At 32.0% G+C, this 19,924-nt stretch overlaps 2 protein-coding genes across 6 annotated transcripts in view; both read right to left on the bottom strand.

Moving 5' to 3' along the window:
- The window catches only part of LOC146527078 (basement membrane-specific heparan sulfate proteoglycan core protein-like), a 127,616-nt gene extending 117,164 nt beyond the window's left edge, over positions 1-10,452 (bottom strand). For 3 of the 5 annotated variants that reach the window (XR_014879299.1, XR_014879300.1, XM_085206305.1), the window contains exon 1: positions 10,317-10,452. Coding sequence is in view for 3 of the 5 variants with exons in the window: in XM_085206305.1 (XP_085062431.1) it covers positions 10,317-10,367 (51 nt within the window). In the remaining 2 variants the exon portion in view is untranslated. The remainder of the gene's footprint in view (positions 1-10,316) is intronic. The other 2 variants (XM_085206306.1, XM_085206307.1) reach the window with 1 other exon arrangement.
- Positions 10,453-12,342: 1,890 nt separating this feature from the next.
- Positions 12,343-19,873, bottom strand: LOC146527077 (galactose mutarotase-like). Its single transcript, XM_085206165.1, has 10 exons — positions 19,345-19,873; positions 19,157-19,250; positions 18,905-19,068; positions 18,408-18,617; positions 17,647-17,734; positions 16,692-16,839; positions 15,237-15,342; positions 14,581-14,718; positions 13,663-13,773; positions 12,343-13,259 (listed from the first exon to the last, which is right to left on the bottom strand). Exons 1-10 carry the CDS (start codon positions 19,651-19,653, stop codon positions 13,167-13,169), a joined length of 1,461 nt encoding a protein of 486 aa, XP_085062291.1. The 5' UTR covers positions 19,654-19,873; the 3' UTR covers positions 12,343-13,166.
- Between the last annotated feature and the right edge of the window lie 51 nt (positions 19,874-19,924).

Raw genomic sequence — 19,924 nt, 5'->3', positions numbered from 1 at the left:
TAGGAGTCTCAAATTTTGCATAGACGTCACTAGGACGTGACTACGTCCTAGTGACGTCTATGCAAAATTGGATGGAGACAGAGATTAATAATAACATAGTTCACGCGAGTGAAACCGCGAGCGGGGCGCTAGTTAAATATATAAATGTTAATATTAATTAATAATAGATTATTAAACAATTAATGGCAATTACCGTTCTCATATTCAAAATTCACTTATTAATCAAAAAAAATAAGAAAAACAACAACAAACGCTTCTAATTTCGCCCACACGTCATTCATCTGTAAAAGGAAACTTCAGCCAATCGTGCATGCTCGGTGTAACGAGATGTTTTGACGTCCAGAAGTTGGCGTCAATTGACATTGAATATTGTAAAGAAATATTAGATTAACTATATATTTGTCGAGGTTTTAATAAATATTTCCTTGAATTAATATTCTCTGGAGTTACTCATCGCCGTCCTTAACATTTCTTCAATTATGATTAATGATTAACTTAATTAATTACTAATTTTATATATTCATCTCATGAATATAGTACCTAAGCTTGTTTGTACATAAGATTAAATTTTAAAGAAATATATACAAAGATAGATACAATATTAACTGTTGGAAATATCTTAATAATGGAGGGTTTTTACAGATTCACCCAGATCTTTGCGTAGACTGTATGACACTTTCCACACTACTTCTATTTGCGAGCCGTTGTCATTGAAATTTATACCCCAATTTTTAAGATATTGCTTATTAAATGGCTGGATTGACAACATTAGCGGAGAAAAGACAACAATTTAAATTCCACTGATTTCAAATCGAACCCACGACCTCACGTTCACAATTAGACGCTGTTCCACTGCGCCACGGCGGCGTTAATTTTTATTAATTTGTGCTTGCCAATGAAAACTGCTTACTAGTAAACAACTTGTTAAAGTGACATTCCCTTATTACTCAATTTCAGCCGATAGTTCTTCTTCAGATGTTCCAGATCTTTTAATTTTATATGTCAATGGAATAAGCTCATAATCTTCAAAACTTTTGTTGTAACAAGATTTCATTATGTTTAAGGGTTTGGTTAGTCTTCAAAAACATTTACCTATAACCTGGATTCTGTTCAGGAATAATAGTTATAAAACAAAAAAAGTTCATCCTTTCATATTTAATGTACAGACAACAATTAACTGTTTTATTAGGTTATTATAATTATAATAGATAGATAACGTTAAGCTTATACTTGACTTATTTAACAAAATCATACTTGAAATTATATTAAGTACGAATTGATATTAGACGAAATAGGGACAGCGTTACAGCACTATCGTAACACAGATAGACATTTACAAAGCTATATATATATATATATATATATATATATATATATATATATATATATATATATATATATATATATATATATATATATATATATATATATACACAAACACTAATATATAGAATTTTAAAAATTTTACTATACGAATAAACATATACATATATATTTTATTTTAAAAGCCTACATGAAACTTGAGCTAAGCAAACAATAATATGAAAATAGATTTTGTAAAATATGTTTACAACATATCTTGCCAAACCGTTGAACATTCGAGGTGGAACGCAAATAATGATTAGTAAATATAAATATACATGTCTTTAAATTCAAAATTACACCTGCATTCACTGCTAAAGACTTTTATATAATAAATATTAGAAGTGTTTATTCTCGTTCGAAAATTTTGACATTAAATTATAATATTTTCTATGATTAATATAAAAAAACCATTTAAGTAGATATAATATAATGTAAGCAAAATTTCTATAATATGATAAAAATTTCTATCTTCTTATAGGATATTTGTTTTGCCAATGTATTTATGTTTTTAAATATAAACTTACTGAACAATTGAGATTTGAACAGGCAACATATACAAAATACAAAAATTAAGTTCCTGCGTCCACAAGTAAATTACGAAACAGCCATCATTTTAGTCTCGAAAGTTTCCCATATAAGTAACAACAGAACACGCCCTAACCTCATTCATATACACACAATACATATCTTATACGAACATTCGTTTCGATGAGTCAACTTATTCAGAAAGAGACAATTTTCGTTTTGCGATGCATTACTGTTGCACCCACTGATCTCACACCCTACGCAATCCTCGATGCAATTGCATCTGCATATCAGATCAGTGGAACCGGTTTTTCACCGAGAATTCTTGATTCTTGACACCAGTCGTGGTGCAGGGGCACAAAGTGTGTGTAAAAGCGACTGGTTGCGGGTTCAATCCCCACTCGAGAAAATAAAAAAATATATATTTAAATTTATATTTTCATATGTTCAGTCTCTAGTGTTGAAGCAGACTCCAGAACTCGGTGGAAAGTAGGACACTAGCTTTCCTTCGCGTACCCAGCTGTGTGCAGGATACAGTGTGAAGCTGATTTATTTATTTTTCAATTTTAATTTGTTTCTAAGAATGATTTGGCTGATGCGTGTTCCTGTGCCAAACATCGTACATATACCATAACATTCGTTACGCTAAATTATCACGCGTTACGTACGCGTTGTGTATTAAAATACTGGTTTTGTTATTTGTTAATATGGAAATAGAGGCTGTAACACGACGGTTGTGGATTCGATTCCCACTCCAGGGAATGAATTATTATTTTCATTTCTTCGCTCTGGTATCAAGGCGAAAGCGTTCGAAAATTTGGCGGAAAGTAGGGAACGGAGTGTCTTAACAATAGATTCTCTCTGCTCATCTACATTCTTATGTCTACAGATATGAAATATTATATGAAATAATGGTAATAATGTAAAATATGAAATGCCTGTAAAATTAGGAACTGATCTCAACAGACATCATGTGCCCAGAAGAAAATTTGCAAAACTACATAGTTTTAAAATAATTGAAATATACATATACAAAACTAAAAATATTATTTCATGTTTTTAATAGTCTACTTGTTAGGTGATCTCTTAGTAGTTAACTCCAATAGGGTTAATCATCTATGCAACTCAGTTGACGATTTATTATTGTCATTCATTGTAAACGACACTGACGTTTTATTAAGTATCAATGAATAAATATTTAGGTTAGGTTTCAAGTCTGTAATAAAACTGAAAATGAGAGATTAGAGTATGAATGTAAGAATAGGGGGCTGTGCCCACCTGAGAACAGATTAGTCTTGTGCCCATCCCAGAAATTCTCCTGACAAAAAAATAACCTTCAAAGATTACGCCAAGTTAGTCACATTTGGTTAAATAATCTATAAATATATTAGACTAAGTTGCTGATATTTAGTACATCAAGTGTTTGATTTTCTTACTACTTAATAAGAAGCAAAAAGAAGGTAAAACGATATATACATATAATATATATTATACTCATTTTTTCATCAAGCACTCTAATTTGTTGCTTAAAATTTTCAAAGCCTCACACACAATACTATAAAGGTTAAAATGTATATACTTAAAAAAATAAGAGACATAACATAGCATATGAAAAGAAAAGATACAAAAGACGTCCTATGGTTAAGTACTCTAAGTAGCCATCTCTTCCAGACGACCTTTAGGGAAAAGAGAAGCCTTTATAATTAGGTGTGTTCTGGACTTTAGTCATTAAAATTCAGTACTGTATAAGCGTTTCCCGTAGGTATATAGCAGGGTAGGCAGGGAACCTAGTGTTAACACTCTCCATTCCCCACTTTCCTCCGAATTTTCAAGACAAGCACTGCCGAGTTTCATTACCAACACGAAGAAATGAAATTATTAATAAATAATAATTAATTTCCACGAGTAGAAATCGGACCCATAATTGTTTACATTTATTTCGATGTAGATAAAATACATATACATAGTATGGTATCCTTAACATAAATGAAAATTACTTTGACGATATTCAAAATTCACTTTTTACCATTTTTAAACTTAATATTTTTTACATAATTTTAATAGATATACTTAAATATAATATGTAAATATTATTGACAGTTAATAAAAAAAAAAAGGAAAAATTTAAAAATATAAAATTTGAAACATAAATAAACATATATGTATATAAAAACAAAATTTAATTATTAAGATAAAAGGACACACTTCAAATTGTATAATAATTTAGGAACTCTACCAATGCATCTTATAGCCACTCGTTGCACTCAAGATAAAACAAGCTGGTATCAAATAGGCCAAGTGAGTTATCGCCAGTTATCTTTATTTGACACAGCCCCATTATGCGCATTTTTACTTGTTAATTGAGATAGCCGACATTATATTGTAAAATTAAATTTACTAAACGATAGCGGCGATTTTGCACCGCCACCTGTATTTTCGCTTTTTTTTTTCATAATATAGTTATGTAAACTTATTTTTAATAGGTCTGTCTTTTCAGTTGATTGTTAATATTTTTTTTCAGTTACGTTATTTCCGTGTTTTCAATTTCTCAATATTTTCTCTAATGTTCAATTAATTTTATTAGTAAGTTTTATTTTTTTAATTTTTCTCTACTTTTCTATCTCTATTATGTTTTTTTTTTAAATTTGCAAATCACTCACGTATAAGCTGTGTGACTATCGGAACGTAAATGCGATATGTCCAACTGTAAATATGATAGTTGTGAGTTCGATTCCCACTCGAGGAAATGGATTACTTTCATTTTCCCGTTCTAGTATTTCAAAGCGCGGCACTTAACATTTAAAGAATTTGAGCGAAACCAGAGTAGGAAGTGTCATGACACAAAGTACCTACTGACTGCCGCCGCTAAAACGCTTACAAATATATTTTTTATTATATACGTCATGTGACAATAGTTTTAAATTTTAACAAAGTTATATTTATGAAATAAATTAAATAATACCATCATATTCTAAAATTTGACTGGTGTAAACTTAGTTTTGAAAATTCGATGAAAATATTTATACATTTATTCGTAGTTTGGGTTAAAAGCACGTAACTATTATAGGAATTGAAATGTTATCGAATCTATAAAAATAGAATAAACTAAATACGTTTATAACATTCCGTACACCTTACACTGTACACTTTTACTTAGATAATGGAACGTCTCTACATCAAAATGATAAGTATGGTTATTAAATAAGATTTATATAATAGGTAAATTAATAAATGAATAGAGGCCAGTTGTGGCGCATGGGCCCAAAGTATAATTGTACGCGCGACTGGTTGTGGGTTCGATTCTCACTCGAGTGAATTAATTATTCTTAATAATTATTATTATTAATATTTTGTTTTTTTGCCCTGGCCTCGAAAAGAGGGGAACGGAATGTTTTAACACTAGATTTCCCTGCTGTGTGCGGGATTTAAATAAATGACTATTTCATAGCCTTACATATCTAAAATACAGAATTCATAATTTTAAAAGTCGCATCAAAGTGTAAGAGGCAGCTCTCATCTTGACGACAATTACATTTTTTTTCTTCTCTCATTCGAACGGACATTTATAACTTGGCAATAAAGTTGTTCGTAACCTCCATTACTTATTGTTCCGATAACTAAGTAGGTTAACAATAATCACAGCGACATCCGTAATTAACATATGATTTGTTGTTTCGCTTTTATGTATGTACGAGTATAAGAAGCGAATTTTGTTATCACTAGCGTTGTGCAAGTCGACGCGGGTCACGATGATAAACTGGACCGATAGCTGGTCCAAAAGTTTTAAAAAAAAATATTTCGTTTAATTATCCAGTACTAAATTTGGAAGAGTGACAGTGCAGGCCGCACAGATAACACAGGATAACCCCGCTGGCAATCTTCGAAGCGGTCACTTGAATTTTATAAACATTGCGTACGTTACAATGATTGTAAATATTTCAATTTGTACCTATTAGAGCGTTTTATAGTTTTTTCTAGCTTCTAGGGTAGGCAGAGGAAACCTCGAAGCCTAGTGTTAATACACTCCGCTCCCACCTTCCGCCGAATTCTAGAACCATGGAAATCGAATTCACAACCTGCCACTAGACTAAACTGATGTTTGATACTTTAAAAATTCATATTAAATTTACTTTTACATGTTGTTATCTTAAATAATTTTAAGCATAAAGTTTATTAATAAACAGTAAATATCTTGTATTACGATCATACAAATTATGAATTCGCAGTAACGATAAAAAATATAAATAAAAAGAGGCCTTATATGCCTATTAAAGGTCTTAAAAATGTACAAGTTATCGTATTACGCTTCAAGTTCCTCTAGAGAAAATTAATGCTACTTATACGATACTAATGATAATATAATATAGAGAAATTGTGAAGACATTGAACTGTTTTATCAGCAAATCATATTACATATTTTCTTAAAGTGTTTGCGTATTATGAAATGTATCTGAAACATTAAAAAAGTAATTAGTAATTTAATTAAGGCCAGTTGTGAACCTGTACCAAACTTGTGGGTTCGATTCCCACTCGAGCAAATATTTAATTTTATCATTTCTTCACTCTGGTGTAGAGGGAAAATGTTCTAACACTCAACAGGCAATGCCACATCAGGTCTATGCCTACCGTGTAAATATTTTATGGTATTTTTTACATTATAGCAAATATTTATTATAAGATTTAAAATCTGAAAATAATTCTGTGTAATGTATTATTACAAGAATTTTTTAACATCAATTAGAGAAAAAAGAAGTTGGCTATTGTAGAATTCGTAAATTTGAGTTATAATAGATATTCATACGCTATATTTAATTAGGCGAACTCAAAAATCCTATGTCATAAAAAAACTACCCTTTTTATTTAGATAATTAGCATTTTAAGTATAATTTTTTATGTTAGCTAGGTATATGTAATTGTATATCCGTTGGTCTACTGGGAGTGGAGTACAAAATTTGTAGGTAGCAGTTAAAGCGAGGATAATCTCGTGCGCTGCAACTACTTCTGCCCCAATTTAAAATAATCAGTTTCGCACAGATTATAAAGATAGCGATTAACAGTAAATCTGTTATCAAAATTTCACTTTTTGAAATTGATTGTAAAGTTTGACAATATTTAATGATTGACAGAAATTGTTATAAAATATAATATTTCTCAGTATTCATTATATAAAAAAAAAACAGCTTCACACTGTATCCCGCACACAGCAGGGTAGGCAGAGGGAACCTAGCGTTAAAGCACTCTTTTCAGTTCACCACTTTCTGCCGAATTCTAATAATAATAAAATTTATTATAAAACTAGATGAAATATATATTTCTCAATGAAAATATAACGATCATTTACTTTATATATGTATTCACAAATGACGAGGGCATTGAAACATTTAAAAACTTTATCTAATAGGTATCTAAGCTTATAAATACTACGAGATATATTGCACAATAAAGACAAGTAACACCAATAACTTCACGCTATTTCCCCATGTCCCTCAGGGAGCCTAGTGTTAAGACACTCCGCTTCCCAATTCTAGAGGCATTGCGTCTCGAGTGACGTTTTGCCTCGACACTAGAACTTTTTTTATTTCCTCGAGTGGGAATCGAACCTACAACCTGTCGGGTTTATATTTTAACTTTAAAATATTTACTAGGTACATTCTTAGACCATGTTATTAGTTGCGCAAACACATATCTTGTCGTCAGGAAACGCAAGATAACCCTGATATCAGCGCGTCGCGGATTCGATGGGGGTCATTGGTACTTCGAAAACCACATAGATACTTTTGGTGCCCTTAAATACTTAACAATCTATTACTGTTTAATAATCTTATCTAAAATCAAATAACATTATATTTAAATAGCTTCTTTTTTTTATATTTGGCAAAAATGGGCGAGGCGTGAGTTTATTAAAGGCAAACCCATTTCCGTATTAATTTATCTTTTTTTACTTTAAGGTATTAATTAGTAGAGATAAAGCCGTTCTATTGGATTGGCTAATGGCACTCGATACACATTTAAGGCTTATTCTAAGTATAGCAATGGAACTCTACATATATCGAAGTTGAAAACTTGCCTCTTTTGATATTCTTGGCGTGAACAACTCTTGGTCAATTGAATCTTCCCATAGTTTTACTGAAATATATACAGGCTCTAAATATACATATTTGGGAGTTGATGTAAAAAAGTAGTTGAAATAATTAAATAATCATCAGGTGATATAATTTTCTAGTGTTTTTTATAGCTTTACGCTGTATCCCGTAAACAGTGAGGAAGGCAGAGGGAACCTAGTGTTAAAACACTCCGTTCCCCATCTTCCGTCGAATCCCGAAGTCATTGCTTGTAGTGTTTCTTTAAAGGGTAGATTTAAAGTTTTAAATATTACAAATACTTTTTTTATTACAACTAATTTTATTTTTCAGTAGCACAATTGTCAATTATTAAACGATATCAATATTAAAGTGTTCGCGCGATAACTTTAAAATTGCAAACGGGTTCACAAAATGTGATGACCTCAAAGCATACGATACCTACCACGCCATATTAATTCTGAGAATTTTAAGACAATACACACTTACTTAGCAAAATGATAACCTCTTTTCAATCGTTGTGGTAAAACTTAAAAAAAAATATAGATAAAATTTAATATAATTAAGAAATATTATTTATTTATCAATACCTATTTCTTCTGTAAATTATTTTTTTTTTAGATTTATTAAACAAAATTAATTTCACATACTAAGATCTTTGATTTTCACGGTTTATTTATTTAGCAGTTTATTATTATGAGAAATAATAATATTATTTTACCTATATTGTTGCTATTATTTAAATTTCGAAACAAACAATAGCAAGCATCATAGGTCAAATTCAACGTGAATACTATCTTAAATAGATATTCTTTAACGAGTTCATTACTACTTGTAAACAATGTGAGCGAGGGACAGATCTCTGTCAATAAACTAGGTAATAATAAAAAATATATTATATACTTTTACCATATTTAAGAATAGTATCCTATCATATAAAAAAAGTCGAGGCAAAGCGCGGCGTTAAGTTCCGCCAATCAATACGCAATGCCTCCAGAATTCCGCTGGGGGAACGAAGTGTCTTAACACTAGGTTCCCTCTGCCTATCTTTATCCTGTCATATAAATATTTCTTTGATCACATGTATTCGATGTGGAACTCACTTTGATTGAACTGAATTTGATTTGCTTCATGCCAGTATTAATAGCTTATAGAACGATATAATTTTTAAATTAAGTTTAAGTTGACTGAAGTTATTAAAATATATTATAAATTATTTAATCGGTTAAAAATAATTATTGTGATTGTATATATTCGTAGGTGATTGGAAAAATACGATTTGTAGCATTAAAAAGAAAGTAAAACAAGGAACCTATTTTTTTATATCTAAACTATTCCTCAATTGTAGAGTAATTGAGATAAAGTTCACATTTAATTAAGCAATCGGTTAATATTTTCCAATTGTTTTAAAAAATATGTAATGTCACCGAAAAAAATTGCAAGCCCATATATTGTTAAAACATAGCGACATATTATAATATACTGTTGTTTACCTGATTTTCTACACGTGTCGAAATTGTTTAATGCATACATTGTAAGAAAAGCTTTTAAGATGGTGTCCTATTTTAAGGTAAATTGAGTTTGATTTTGGCTTGAGGGGCGAGAGTAAGGTGGCCAGAGAGTCGTGTACTAACGGAAATCTTGAACAATTATTAAATATCAAAAAATAATTAGGTATATAACAGCAAAAAATAATACGAGAATATTTCCAATCAACGGTCGTCCTGATAAAACATTTTTATATGCGGCTAGAAGAATTGTTTTAATGAAATGATTGTAAAACCAGAGCGTTATAACACATGGTTCCTAATTATTTCAAACGTTTTATAGACCGCCTAACTACTTGATAGTAATATTACTTAAATTTCGTGTTATAACTGTAAAAATAAGTTATCCAATTTCGCTTATGCATACTTCAGAAATAAGAATTTAATTAATTTTATATTGATGCTAATGGCATGGTTTGTGTCATCAGATGTCATAGTTACAAAATTTATGTTTGTTTGTCATAAAAAAATATTAAAACAATCAATCTAGTAAATAAAAAACGAAAGGTTCTAGAAGGAATTATCAAATATCAAACTTTAACTAATGTGTAAAACACACTGAGATGCAAAATGAGCATCGTAAAGTTTGTATAATATAATGTTCTGCGATCAGTCGCCGTTTGCAAAACCGGCTTTAGGGCAACGGGCTTTGTTTATTCCTTTTACTAAAAAGTCCAGCGTTTCGAAAATTAGTGGATGCCTTTGTGAAGAGAAACGCAAGAGTGAAAGAGCTCCAAAGAAAGCGATCGAGGTTTCAGGGTGTCGAGGAAATGACGTTCGCACACCGCAGGACACTTACCTCGGCCAGAGCGGCGACCACGAGCAGGAGGAGGGTCGTGGGGACCCTCATGGTGGTAGCGAGTCGGCCTGGTGTGGTGGTTCAAAGTTTACGCGATCGGCGGCGAGCGCAGAGGCACCAACCGTGCCTCGCTAGCGTCGGACCGCGAATGAATAATGATGCGAGTTGCGAGTCTACTTGCGTTCGGCACTCGCTTCGCGCTCGCTCGCTGTAACTTTTGTCCCAACTTTAGAAGTGCACAGTGCACAGTGCACACACGTTACTTGCATCGGCCTACGGAACCGACACATGCGTCGCGATATACTATGTTTTAACTCTATATTTCTTTTACATCATATTATAGCTTAATTTCTATGTATTACAAATTAAATTATAAATTTAAGTCGTTATGATTTAAGTCACATTGTTGTATTTACGGCAGTTACTTGACAATGTTTCAAATTTCACAATTACTAATACTTGTTCGTAGATTTAGCTGTAAAATCATGGTATAACATCCCATACCAGCTTAACTAGGCTGTAGGTATTGCATCTCTTTCTCTCCGTCGAGCCTGAGCCCCGCAAAGTTCCATGACCCCACTCTTGCGCTTATCAAACGTAGTGTTCGTGATAAAACGACGCAAGTGGAAGCTTTACTCTACGATATTCGTCCTTAATAGTGGCTAGTTATATTTTAAATTGAGAGAAAAAGCTGCGTATGATTCAACGAGTGATAAAATTTATTTACCTACCTCATCGCACCACCAACCAAAGCATGTTCTTAATTTTTTTTTTATTATAATATTTTTTTGGTATTAACAATTTTATATGAGGCCAGTCGTGGCCGAGGGACACAAGCGTATGACTCGACAAGTTGTGAGTTTGATTCCCACTTGAAGAAATAAAATATTTAATATTTTCATATCTTCGCTATCTCGCTCTCCAGAATTCGGTGGAAAGTAGAGAGCGTAGTGTCTTAACACTAAACTCCATGCTGTATATAGCAATGTGGGCCTATGCATAAATTATTTAATATAAAATATTTTTTATATTTAAGTATATTAATATTTTTATGTCTATTTTACTAATCTACTGTTACTCTCTTTTTTTAGTAAAATGATCTACTACAAAAACACATTTAAACTGTTATAATTTTAAGTGTTATTTAAATAATATTCAATACTATGTACAATCGATCATTTGTTGAAGCCTCGATTCTGGAATTAATATGTATTACACTATTGTGAATTATTTATAATCTTAGAGTTTGGAAAAGTGGAATTAAAAAGGAATTTTGCAATAAACCGACATACAACTTGACGTTCGCCATTTATTATTTAATTTTAAATAAATCTAATACCAAAACTTATTTATGGAACTAATAAAAACATTTGGGTGCACTCACTTAAGTAAAGAACTGAACTGCAAATTGATTTTTGAAGGCAAGCGTAGAAAAATATTAGACTAAAGATGGTAGTTACATATCTCAAAAACAAGAAAAAGGTTATGATAACTTTCAGAAAAGTACAGTAATGTCCCAATTTAGTATAACGGTTACAATTACGCATATTTTTTTCTTCATGATGAACATAGTGTTAAGGCGCTACTCTCCGCGCAATTTTCAAGACATTGCGGAACTCAACGCCACACTTTGTTTTTATACCAGAGTGAAAAAATGACAATAAAAATAAATAATAATTCATTTCTCTGAGTGGGAATCGTACCCACAAATGTCGCGTTTACAGCCACTCGAGGAGATTAAATATTTATTTACATCTATATTTTCATTTCTTCGCTCTGGTGTCGAGGCCAAGAGTGGCGTTGAGTTCCGCCACTCAACACGCAATGCCTCCAGAATTCGGCGGAAAGTGGGGAACGGAGTGTCTTAACACTAGGTTCCCTCTGGCTAACCCTGCTGTGTGCGGGATACAGCGTGAAGCTGATTTATTTATTTCTATTGAGTTACAATTATAGAGCTAAATAAAATACCTAGAAGAAAGATATGACTTTGTAACTGAAAAATGAATGGGAAAATAATAAGCATCTAAAATATCATACTATTTTTATTTGTAAACAAAAACAATTATAAAACGATTTTACTTTATATATTTTTTTTATTTCAATAATTACAAACTCTATTTTTACGAGTAAATTTGGAAATGAATGAAACAATACAATTTTATATCAAAAGCACGTAAATGCGTACAAATTCCGCGAGGTCTAACCTGAACTTTGTATTTGTATTTCTATATATTATAATATATTACATAGTGTAACGTCACTAGCTTGGCCTAAACCAAGTTTATACTGCTTTTTGACAACAGGCAACAGGTAAAAGTAAGGTTGGCACTATCACTGTACTATGTGCAGAAATGTATGTGACCAACCAAGCAGTGAGAAAAGGAAAATATTCGTAGACACAACCTTATTCTTCATCATCACATCAGACGAAGATAAGGAATATGAGGATGCAACCGGCCGGCCTAGAAGAATTGATATATATATTTTTTACTGTTGGAATATTTTTATTGATTTCTAATAATAAAATAAAATTTTCTTAAAAAAAATCTACCGTTTCTTTTATAGTCTCATACACATACAAAGCTCAGGTTAAGCTTCGCGTTATTCGCGTATATTTATAGACAATCTTACTAAAATTGAATTGAAGTTGAAATTATTATATTTCTTTACAATAATTCTTTGATAAGCAAGCAGATGACACGTCCCAGTGTTTCCTGATCATATTAATTCTGAATTTTAAAACATTCTATAGCATCCTTATATGGGCAAACAAGTTAGTTTCTTAAATATCATCTTCTTTCTTCGTTGAACTTACTGAACTTGTATGTTGATTGAATATATTAGCGTCACCTAGACATATTTCCCAAGTAGAATACCAAACTTGTATTGAATTTTATGAATGTATACTTCTCCCGGATTCAAAACTGGACTAGGAAAATTACTCTGTAAGAAAATAAAGTGCAATGTTAGACCATCACCCGCAACAATCAAAAAAATTGCATAGAGTACATACTCTTTATTTTGTATACTCTATATATAGAGTATGTACTCTCTTTACGGGAGGAAAGATTATAAAAGTAAGTTGCTATTTTTTTTAAATCTTCTATTAATATTAAAAAATATAAATATCATAACATTAAAATTAGAAGAAATTCGTCCGAACAAAGTAAGTGGTCTTAAGTATTATTTACTAATATATAAAGTTTGAGAAACATGTTACATGGCGCCATCTATGGACAAGCCTACAAAGAGTACGTATGAATATTAAAAATATATTTATTTTAGTTTATGCATATACCTGTATTGTTTAGTAATTAAAAAATTAGTTATTATAAATATTAATTACATGGTTAACGGCGTCGGGATAGTTTTGCGGCAAGAGACAGAAAACTCCGTGTTTCTTGTAGTGCGTTCCTTGTTTTCCCATTAAAGGTATGTAGCCATAGCTCTTCTCGCCCTGAAAAATATAACACATATACTGTTAAATATTTAATTTGCCTAATTTCATGGGTGTATAATAAATATGTACTTCTCACTACTTATTTTTAAACAAAATAAATATAGAAACTAGTGCACTATTGTTTTCTACTATTATTATTTCAACGACTGTTGAATAGCAGAATTTCCCCCAAAGGCGAATCGAACGCACAATTGTTGCGTATATAGTCACACGCTTGTGCCACTACGCCACGATGGCCTCACCTTAATACTATAATATTACATTATGCTTCTAAATGTAATTGATTTGACACCATTCTTACTATTTCAATGAATAGCTAATATTCTTACTATTTTATCATACATTACATTAGAATACTTTATATTGAATATACATTTAGATCTTTCAAGCACTTTTCCTTTCAGAATATCATTGCATTACATACATGAGTTCTCACATACGATGTTGTTAAAAAATATCAAAGTTTAACTGTAGACTTAAAAAAATAATAAAATATATTTAGGAAACATTGGTATAGACTTTTATTTTATTATAAAATATTACCAAGATTCCAGTGAAAATTAACGAAAACTATTTACTTTTAACTATAAACGTAAGTATGAAAACAACATTACATTTTATGAATATTATTGTTATTGGTTATTATATTATTAGTTCATATTTATCGTAATGTAATTAACTTGAAATATTTGGGCCTATTCTCAAATAACTATGACTTACTTCCACTCTACAAAAACATCACACATCTCGTCTTTTTAGATAATAGTAAAATAAAAATAAAAAAAATAAATATAATACACTTACACTTTCAATCCCAATGCGTTCTTCTTCAATCGCTTCTTCAATCACACTCGACTCGTCGCTGCTTACGTCACTATCGCTACTACTGCTTCCACTATCAGATTCAACCTTTGCCTCTTCCTGTTCCACGGGTTCAGGTTCCTAATATATTATTTACCAAATTAAAAACTACAGCATGGCATCGTGGCGCAGGGACATAAGCTTGTGATTGTAGGTTATGGGTTCGATTCCTATTAAACGAGTATATGCAAAATATATTTCTTCGCGGCGTTGAGTTTGACACTAAACACGCATCGTGTGTCTTAACGCTAGTTTCACTCTGCCTACCCTGCTGCATGCGGGAGACGGGGATGCGGGAGTTTCATGATAAAAGAGAGAGAGAGAGAGAGAGAGTCACCGTCTATTAATACGGAATCTCATTTACTTGCTTTCGTAATAAAAAGCGTAGCGTTGATTTCAATTCGAATTCGTGTAAAAATTGGGAATGGGGTGTTTGTTTATTTCTGTATCTAGGTAGATACAGAAATAAACAAACACCCCAGGTGGCTATATGCGGTGTTATGTGTTAAGCGGAATAAAAATTACATAGTTTATATTTCTTGAACTAGTTTTTAAATTTTTTGATTACACATATATAATTAAAAGCATAATTAGCATACTTCGACAATCTTATCCGGATCTGGCAGAAGGTTGCCAGTGTAGAACTGCATACCAGGTTGATTGCTATATACCTCTAGGACCCTTCCAGATATAGGATGAAGTACTCTGAAATTAAATACACGTTATCAAATAACAAAGTCTTGGAAAACAACAAAATAGCAGGGTAACTTAAGGTACAGCATAGCAACATGTGGAATCTGTTTAAAAATAACCTGTAAAGGCCTTAAACGTATACAAAAAATATTCATTATAGAGAATGATCAAAATTCAATATCAACAGCGTAAAACCAAAGTATAGTCAAAGATACGTTTGTACCCCGCGTACCATTTGATTGCGATTTACCCTTTATTTACCATTTACCCTTTATTTTTACAAAGTAGTAAGAAACTAAATACCTCATGAAGTTGGTACTAGTTGGAGTTACGGCTACCTGGCTACCCATACTGACATAAATCGCTAGCTTAGCACATTCAGAAACCGATAGACTATTTTTCAATTGAGCCGGTCATTTAGTGCAACAATGACATAATTTCATTTTTTTTTTAAATATGGCAGGAGACGCAACCAATCTTTGTACTTGGTTTTCCCGCAAACATTGTCATGTGTATTTAAATAGTTAAAAAAAAACAAAACAAGCGCAAGTTGGGCTCGCTCACCGAGGGTTCACGTTCAGGGTACAAAAATTGGAGGTCTCGAGCGTTTTCTAAAATTCAGGCTTAGCTAAGCCCTTTCATCTGATACCTCGCTTGAACTAGCAGCTTCAAAGCGAAATCAAATTTTGCCCCCTTTTAATGTTATTTTTTTTTAGTATTTAACCACAGATGTATAGTTTTTAGATTTTTTTCTTAACTAGTACGTACTACCTGTAGATGCTATCTGCCAAATTTCATAGTTCCAGGTTAACCAGAATTACGGAAGTAAAGATAAAACATATAATATAATAAGGGGTAGGTATTCACTAAGTTAGCTCTGATTAATTTTATGGGAGTACTACGCGTGGTACAGTCACAATTTAATAAACCATCACAATAGATAGCAGTTCGCGTTAGCGCAGACAATTAGATTTTGCAACTATAATTTATGTGGGTACAAAATATCTATGCAGGTAAATATATTTTCTCTTAGCTGCATGCTATATCTCACACTAAGCAAGGTAGACAGAGGGAACCTAGTGTTAAGACACTCCGTTCTTCATTAAGACGTTTCGGTTTCCCACTTTCCGCCGAATTCTTAAGGCACTGCTTGTTGAATGGCGGAACTCAACCTTCTCGTACCAGATTCGTTACCGGAGCGAGGAAATAAAAATGTTAAATATTTAATTCGCCCGAGTGGGAATTGAACCCACAACCGACGCGTTTACAGTCGAATACCTACTGATGATAAAAGAATATCTACAATATTGGACCATTTTATATAAAATTACGTTAAGTCATCTAAAAACAATCTAACTAACCGACTTTGGAAGGCGAGGTCTTGTTCCGTGCCCTGAGTGATACAATAATTAATATCGAATCCGTCTCTGGGTATTTTGGGAAGCATCGTGCGTAAAACTCTTGGTACCCTAAAATCGTACGCCGTGCCCCCCACTACGTTCTTTTCGCCTGAAAAACAGATTAATAAGCGTGAACAATTGAACATTAGTATATATAGTATATACATTACATTACTAGGGGCCAGACGTGGCCCGTGGCGCATGGTCGCTAACGTTCGACTGTTATGGGTTCGATTCGCACTCGAGGAAATTATTATTTTCACAATGACATAATATGCAATATTTTCACGGAAAGTGAAAAACGAAAGTGTCTTAAAGCTTAATGTTAGGTTCCCCCTGCCTACCCTACTATGTTTGAATATAGCGTAAAGCTAAACAAAAAATTAAAAACTATTACGGCACTTATTCAATACGATATTTATTAATGTAATTTTAGATTAAACGGGTCTAAACAAAAGGCAAAGGCACTATAAAATGCTGCGCATTTAATCATTTACAGCTTTTATGTCTTTGATATCTTAATGATTTATATAATCATACAATTACAAACAATTGTTATTCTTCATTTTTTTATATAGGTTAATTTCATAATAAATAATAAATGTTTCCCCTTTCGACCTGATATCAACCTGATATAACGATCAATATATTTAGTATGGACTTTTCACAATGTTTTAAATCTTTTTAATTATTTTTCATAGACTTTTTATTCATCAGCATGAGGAATGATTGATTCATTATAGGATCGCTTTGTTGGATCACTTTGTTGTCCGTCTGTCAAAACCATTTATGTCTTATGTATTTTGACTATGATTCCTTGAAGCACAATAAGATCAAGTTTTTAAGTTAACGCAATCAAAAGATAGAATTTATACATGTGAGGAAATTGAAATACATCTTATAAACAATGTCATACCTGTAACGAGTCCCTCGTCATCAACTGCGGTGTACTTGTCCGCGTTTATCGTAAATATATGGTCATACATAGTTTCTGAGCCAGCATGCTGAAAAAAATTAAATAATAAGAAAATTAGAAAACAAAGAGAAAAAAATATCTCAACGTCATTATAACTTTACTATTTTATACTAATAAAACTAACCAACTCCCTTTGAATAAAAGTAGCTATATTACAAAATTGCTATATTACAAAAGTGTGACTGTAAAAGCATCGGTTATGGGTTCAATTTCCACTCAGGAAATTATTATTTTCACAATGACATAATATGCAATATTTTCACTTCCTCGCTCTAGCAACGAGGCAAAGGCACGGCGTTGGGTTTCGCCGCTCAACACGCATTGTCACGAGCATTCAGTGGAAGTAGCAAAACGAAAGACTCTTAATGGGATCAGGTTCTATCTGCCTACCTCATGCAAAGAACAACTTGAAGCTACAAAAACACCCGTAGTTTGTTCATGTAATTTTTTTATTATGATCTCAATTTTTCCCCCTTTTTCTTTTCATTTCTACCTATCGTGTAATAGCACTGTATTCAGAAAAAGCCAGTGATAAAGCACAATCATCTCTGCTTTCTTAGAAGATAAAATTATCCATTGCCTAATGTGAACATTGCCATATGAGTACAATAAACGCTGTCTCAGCCTCATGACATTTACCTGATATATAAATTCAATACAAAATTATAACATTTAAATAGTAATTATTTTAAACAACTTACATGGCCTGCCAGATTAAAATAGCACGCGTTACTCAAGTTGACAATAGTCGGTTCACTTGTGGTGCACTTCATTTCTATCTTGATAGTGTTATCACACGTAACCTCGAAGGAGACCTGAGCCATCACCGTACCAGGGTAGCCCTCGTGGAAGCGTTCGGAGATGTGGCTCATGATAACCTTGTTACCAGTAACATAGGATCTCCAGTTCACCTGCAAGTGTTATTTAATTTTCTATAAGTAGAAGAAGTCACTTTTTAAAATTCTAATATAAGTTTATGTAAACATGTTGTGCGAAGAAATGAAATATTGAATATTTTCATTTCCTCAGTGGTACATTGTGCGCGGCGTTGTGTTCCACCATTCAACACGCAATGCCTCTAGAATCCGGCGGAAAGTGAAGAGGGAACGGAATGTCTTAACACGTACCGTCGATTTTTTTATGTTATCAATTAAATTTCTTATAATATTTCACTACGAATTTAACAATTGCAACATACCTTATCGAACCCCACACGTCCGCCGTTGTAGTGATGTTGACCTTTATTAGTACTTAGCATGTACATTTTTCCTGATGGCTTTACAATCATTGTACCATTGAGAATATAATTTGCATATCGTCCTATAGTAGCACCAAAGTAGGGATTTCTTGGTTGAAGGTATTCTAAATATACATGGACTATGTAATATACCATTTTGTAAATATATATAATTTAGAACAATGTAACAATAATGGAAATATTTAGGTTTACCTTCTAAGGTATCAAATCCCGCTACGACATCATCAGGGACTCCCTTTTTATCAGGGACTTGAATGGACGTGATAGCAGCACCATAAGTTATAACCTACTTACGAAATATGAAATTGTTAAGTATATTATTTTATTTTTTACTTATTTAAAAACACTGAAAGATTTGCATTTGAAATTCATAAAATTACCTGAACTATCATTCTGTTTTTAGTTTTCCAAGTATACCTCCGTACAATATCTATATTTGAACTTGAAGAGCAGGAACTCTGGTCAGTGTCTGGTGGGACGGTGGTGTCTTTTAACATTTTTGAAGATTTTTTCATCTTTGCTTGACTAAACTTAAATTTAGATAATGACTGATCTTTAGGCATAAAACCAAAACCATCTACAATTAATTCTACATTCGGTATCGTTACTACAGGTTCAGATGGTTCAGGAGCGATCCTAGTAATGGACACTGTGTCCCCACTTGCTTTGTCATCTATTTCTTCAGCCATTTCAACAGTGAATTTCGATAAAAAGTATTATTTTTTACTTTCCAATTACTAAAATTTTGAACATCTAAAAAATTTTTATATTTTTAAATAATTTTTGAAGGAAAACTGAATTGTGTCATATTAATTTAAATGTCATTTTATAATTTTATTTACGTACTATTTAATAAGTTTTTATATATAAGGCGTTACAAATAAATAAGTTACATTTTATAGAATAATATTTATTATCGAAATCGGTGCGATTTGGGTTGTTTGTATCGACATCAGGGTC

Source organism: Heliconius melpomene, chromosome 21 (assembly GCF_056956725.1).
Source record: "Heliconius melpomene rosina isolate 202511_hmr_F chromosome 21, ASM5695672v1, whole genome shotgun sequence".
Classification (NCBI taxonomy): Eukaryota; Metazoa; Arthropoda; class Insecta; order Lepidoptera; family Nymphalidae; genus Heliconius; species Heliconius melpomene.
The sequence above is the reverse complement of the archived record's forward strand: the minus strand, read 5'-3'. Positions and strand labels throughout refer to the sequence as shown.

Coding starts and splice junctions, on each gene's coding strand:
- LOC146527077 (XM_085206165.1), bottom strand. CDS start 19,653: ATGGCTGAAGAAATAGATGACAAAGCAAGTGGGGACACAGTGTCCATT. Junction 19,069..19,156: donor GGGATTTGATACCTTAGAAG/GTAAACCTAAAT, acceptor ATGTATATTTAG/AATACCTTCAACCAAGAAAT. Junction 13,774..14,580: donor AACGCATTGGGATTGAAAGT/GTAAGTGTATTA, acceptor TATATTTTTCAG/GGCGAGAAGAGCTATGGCTA.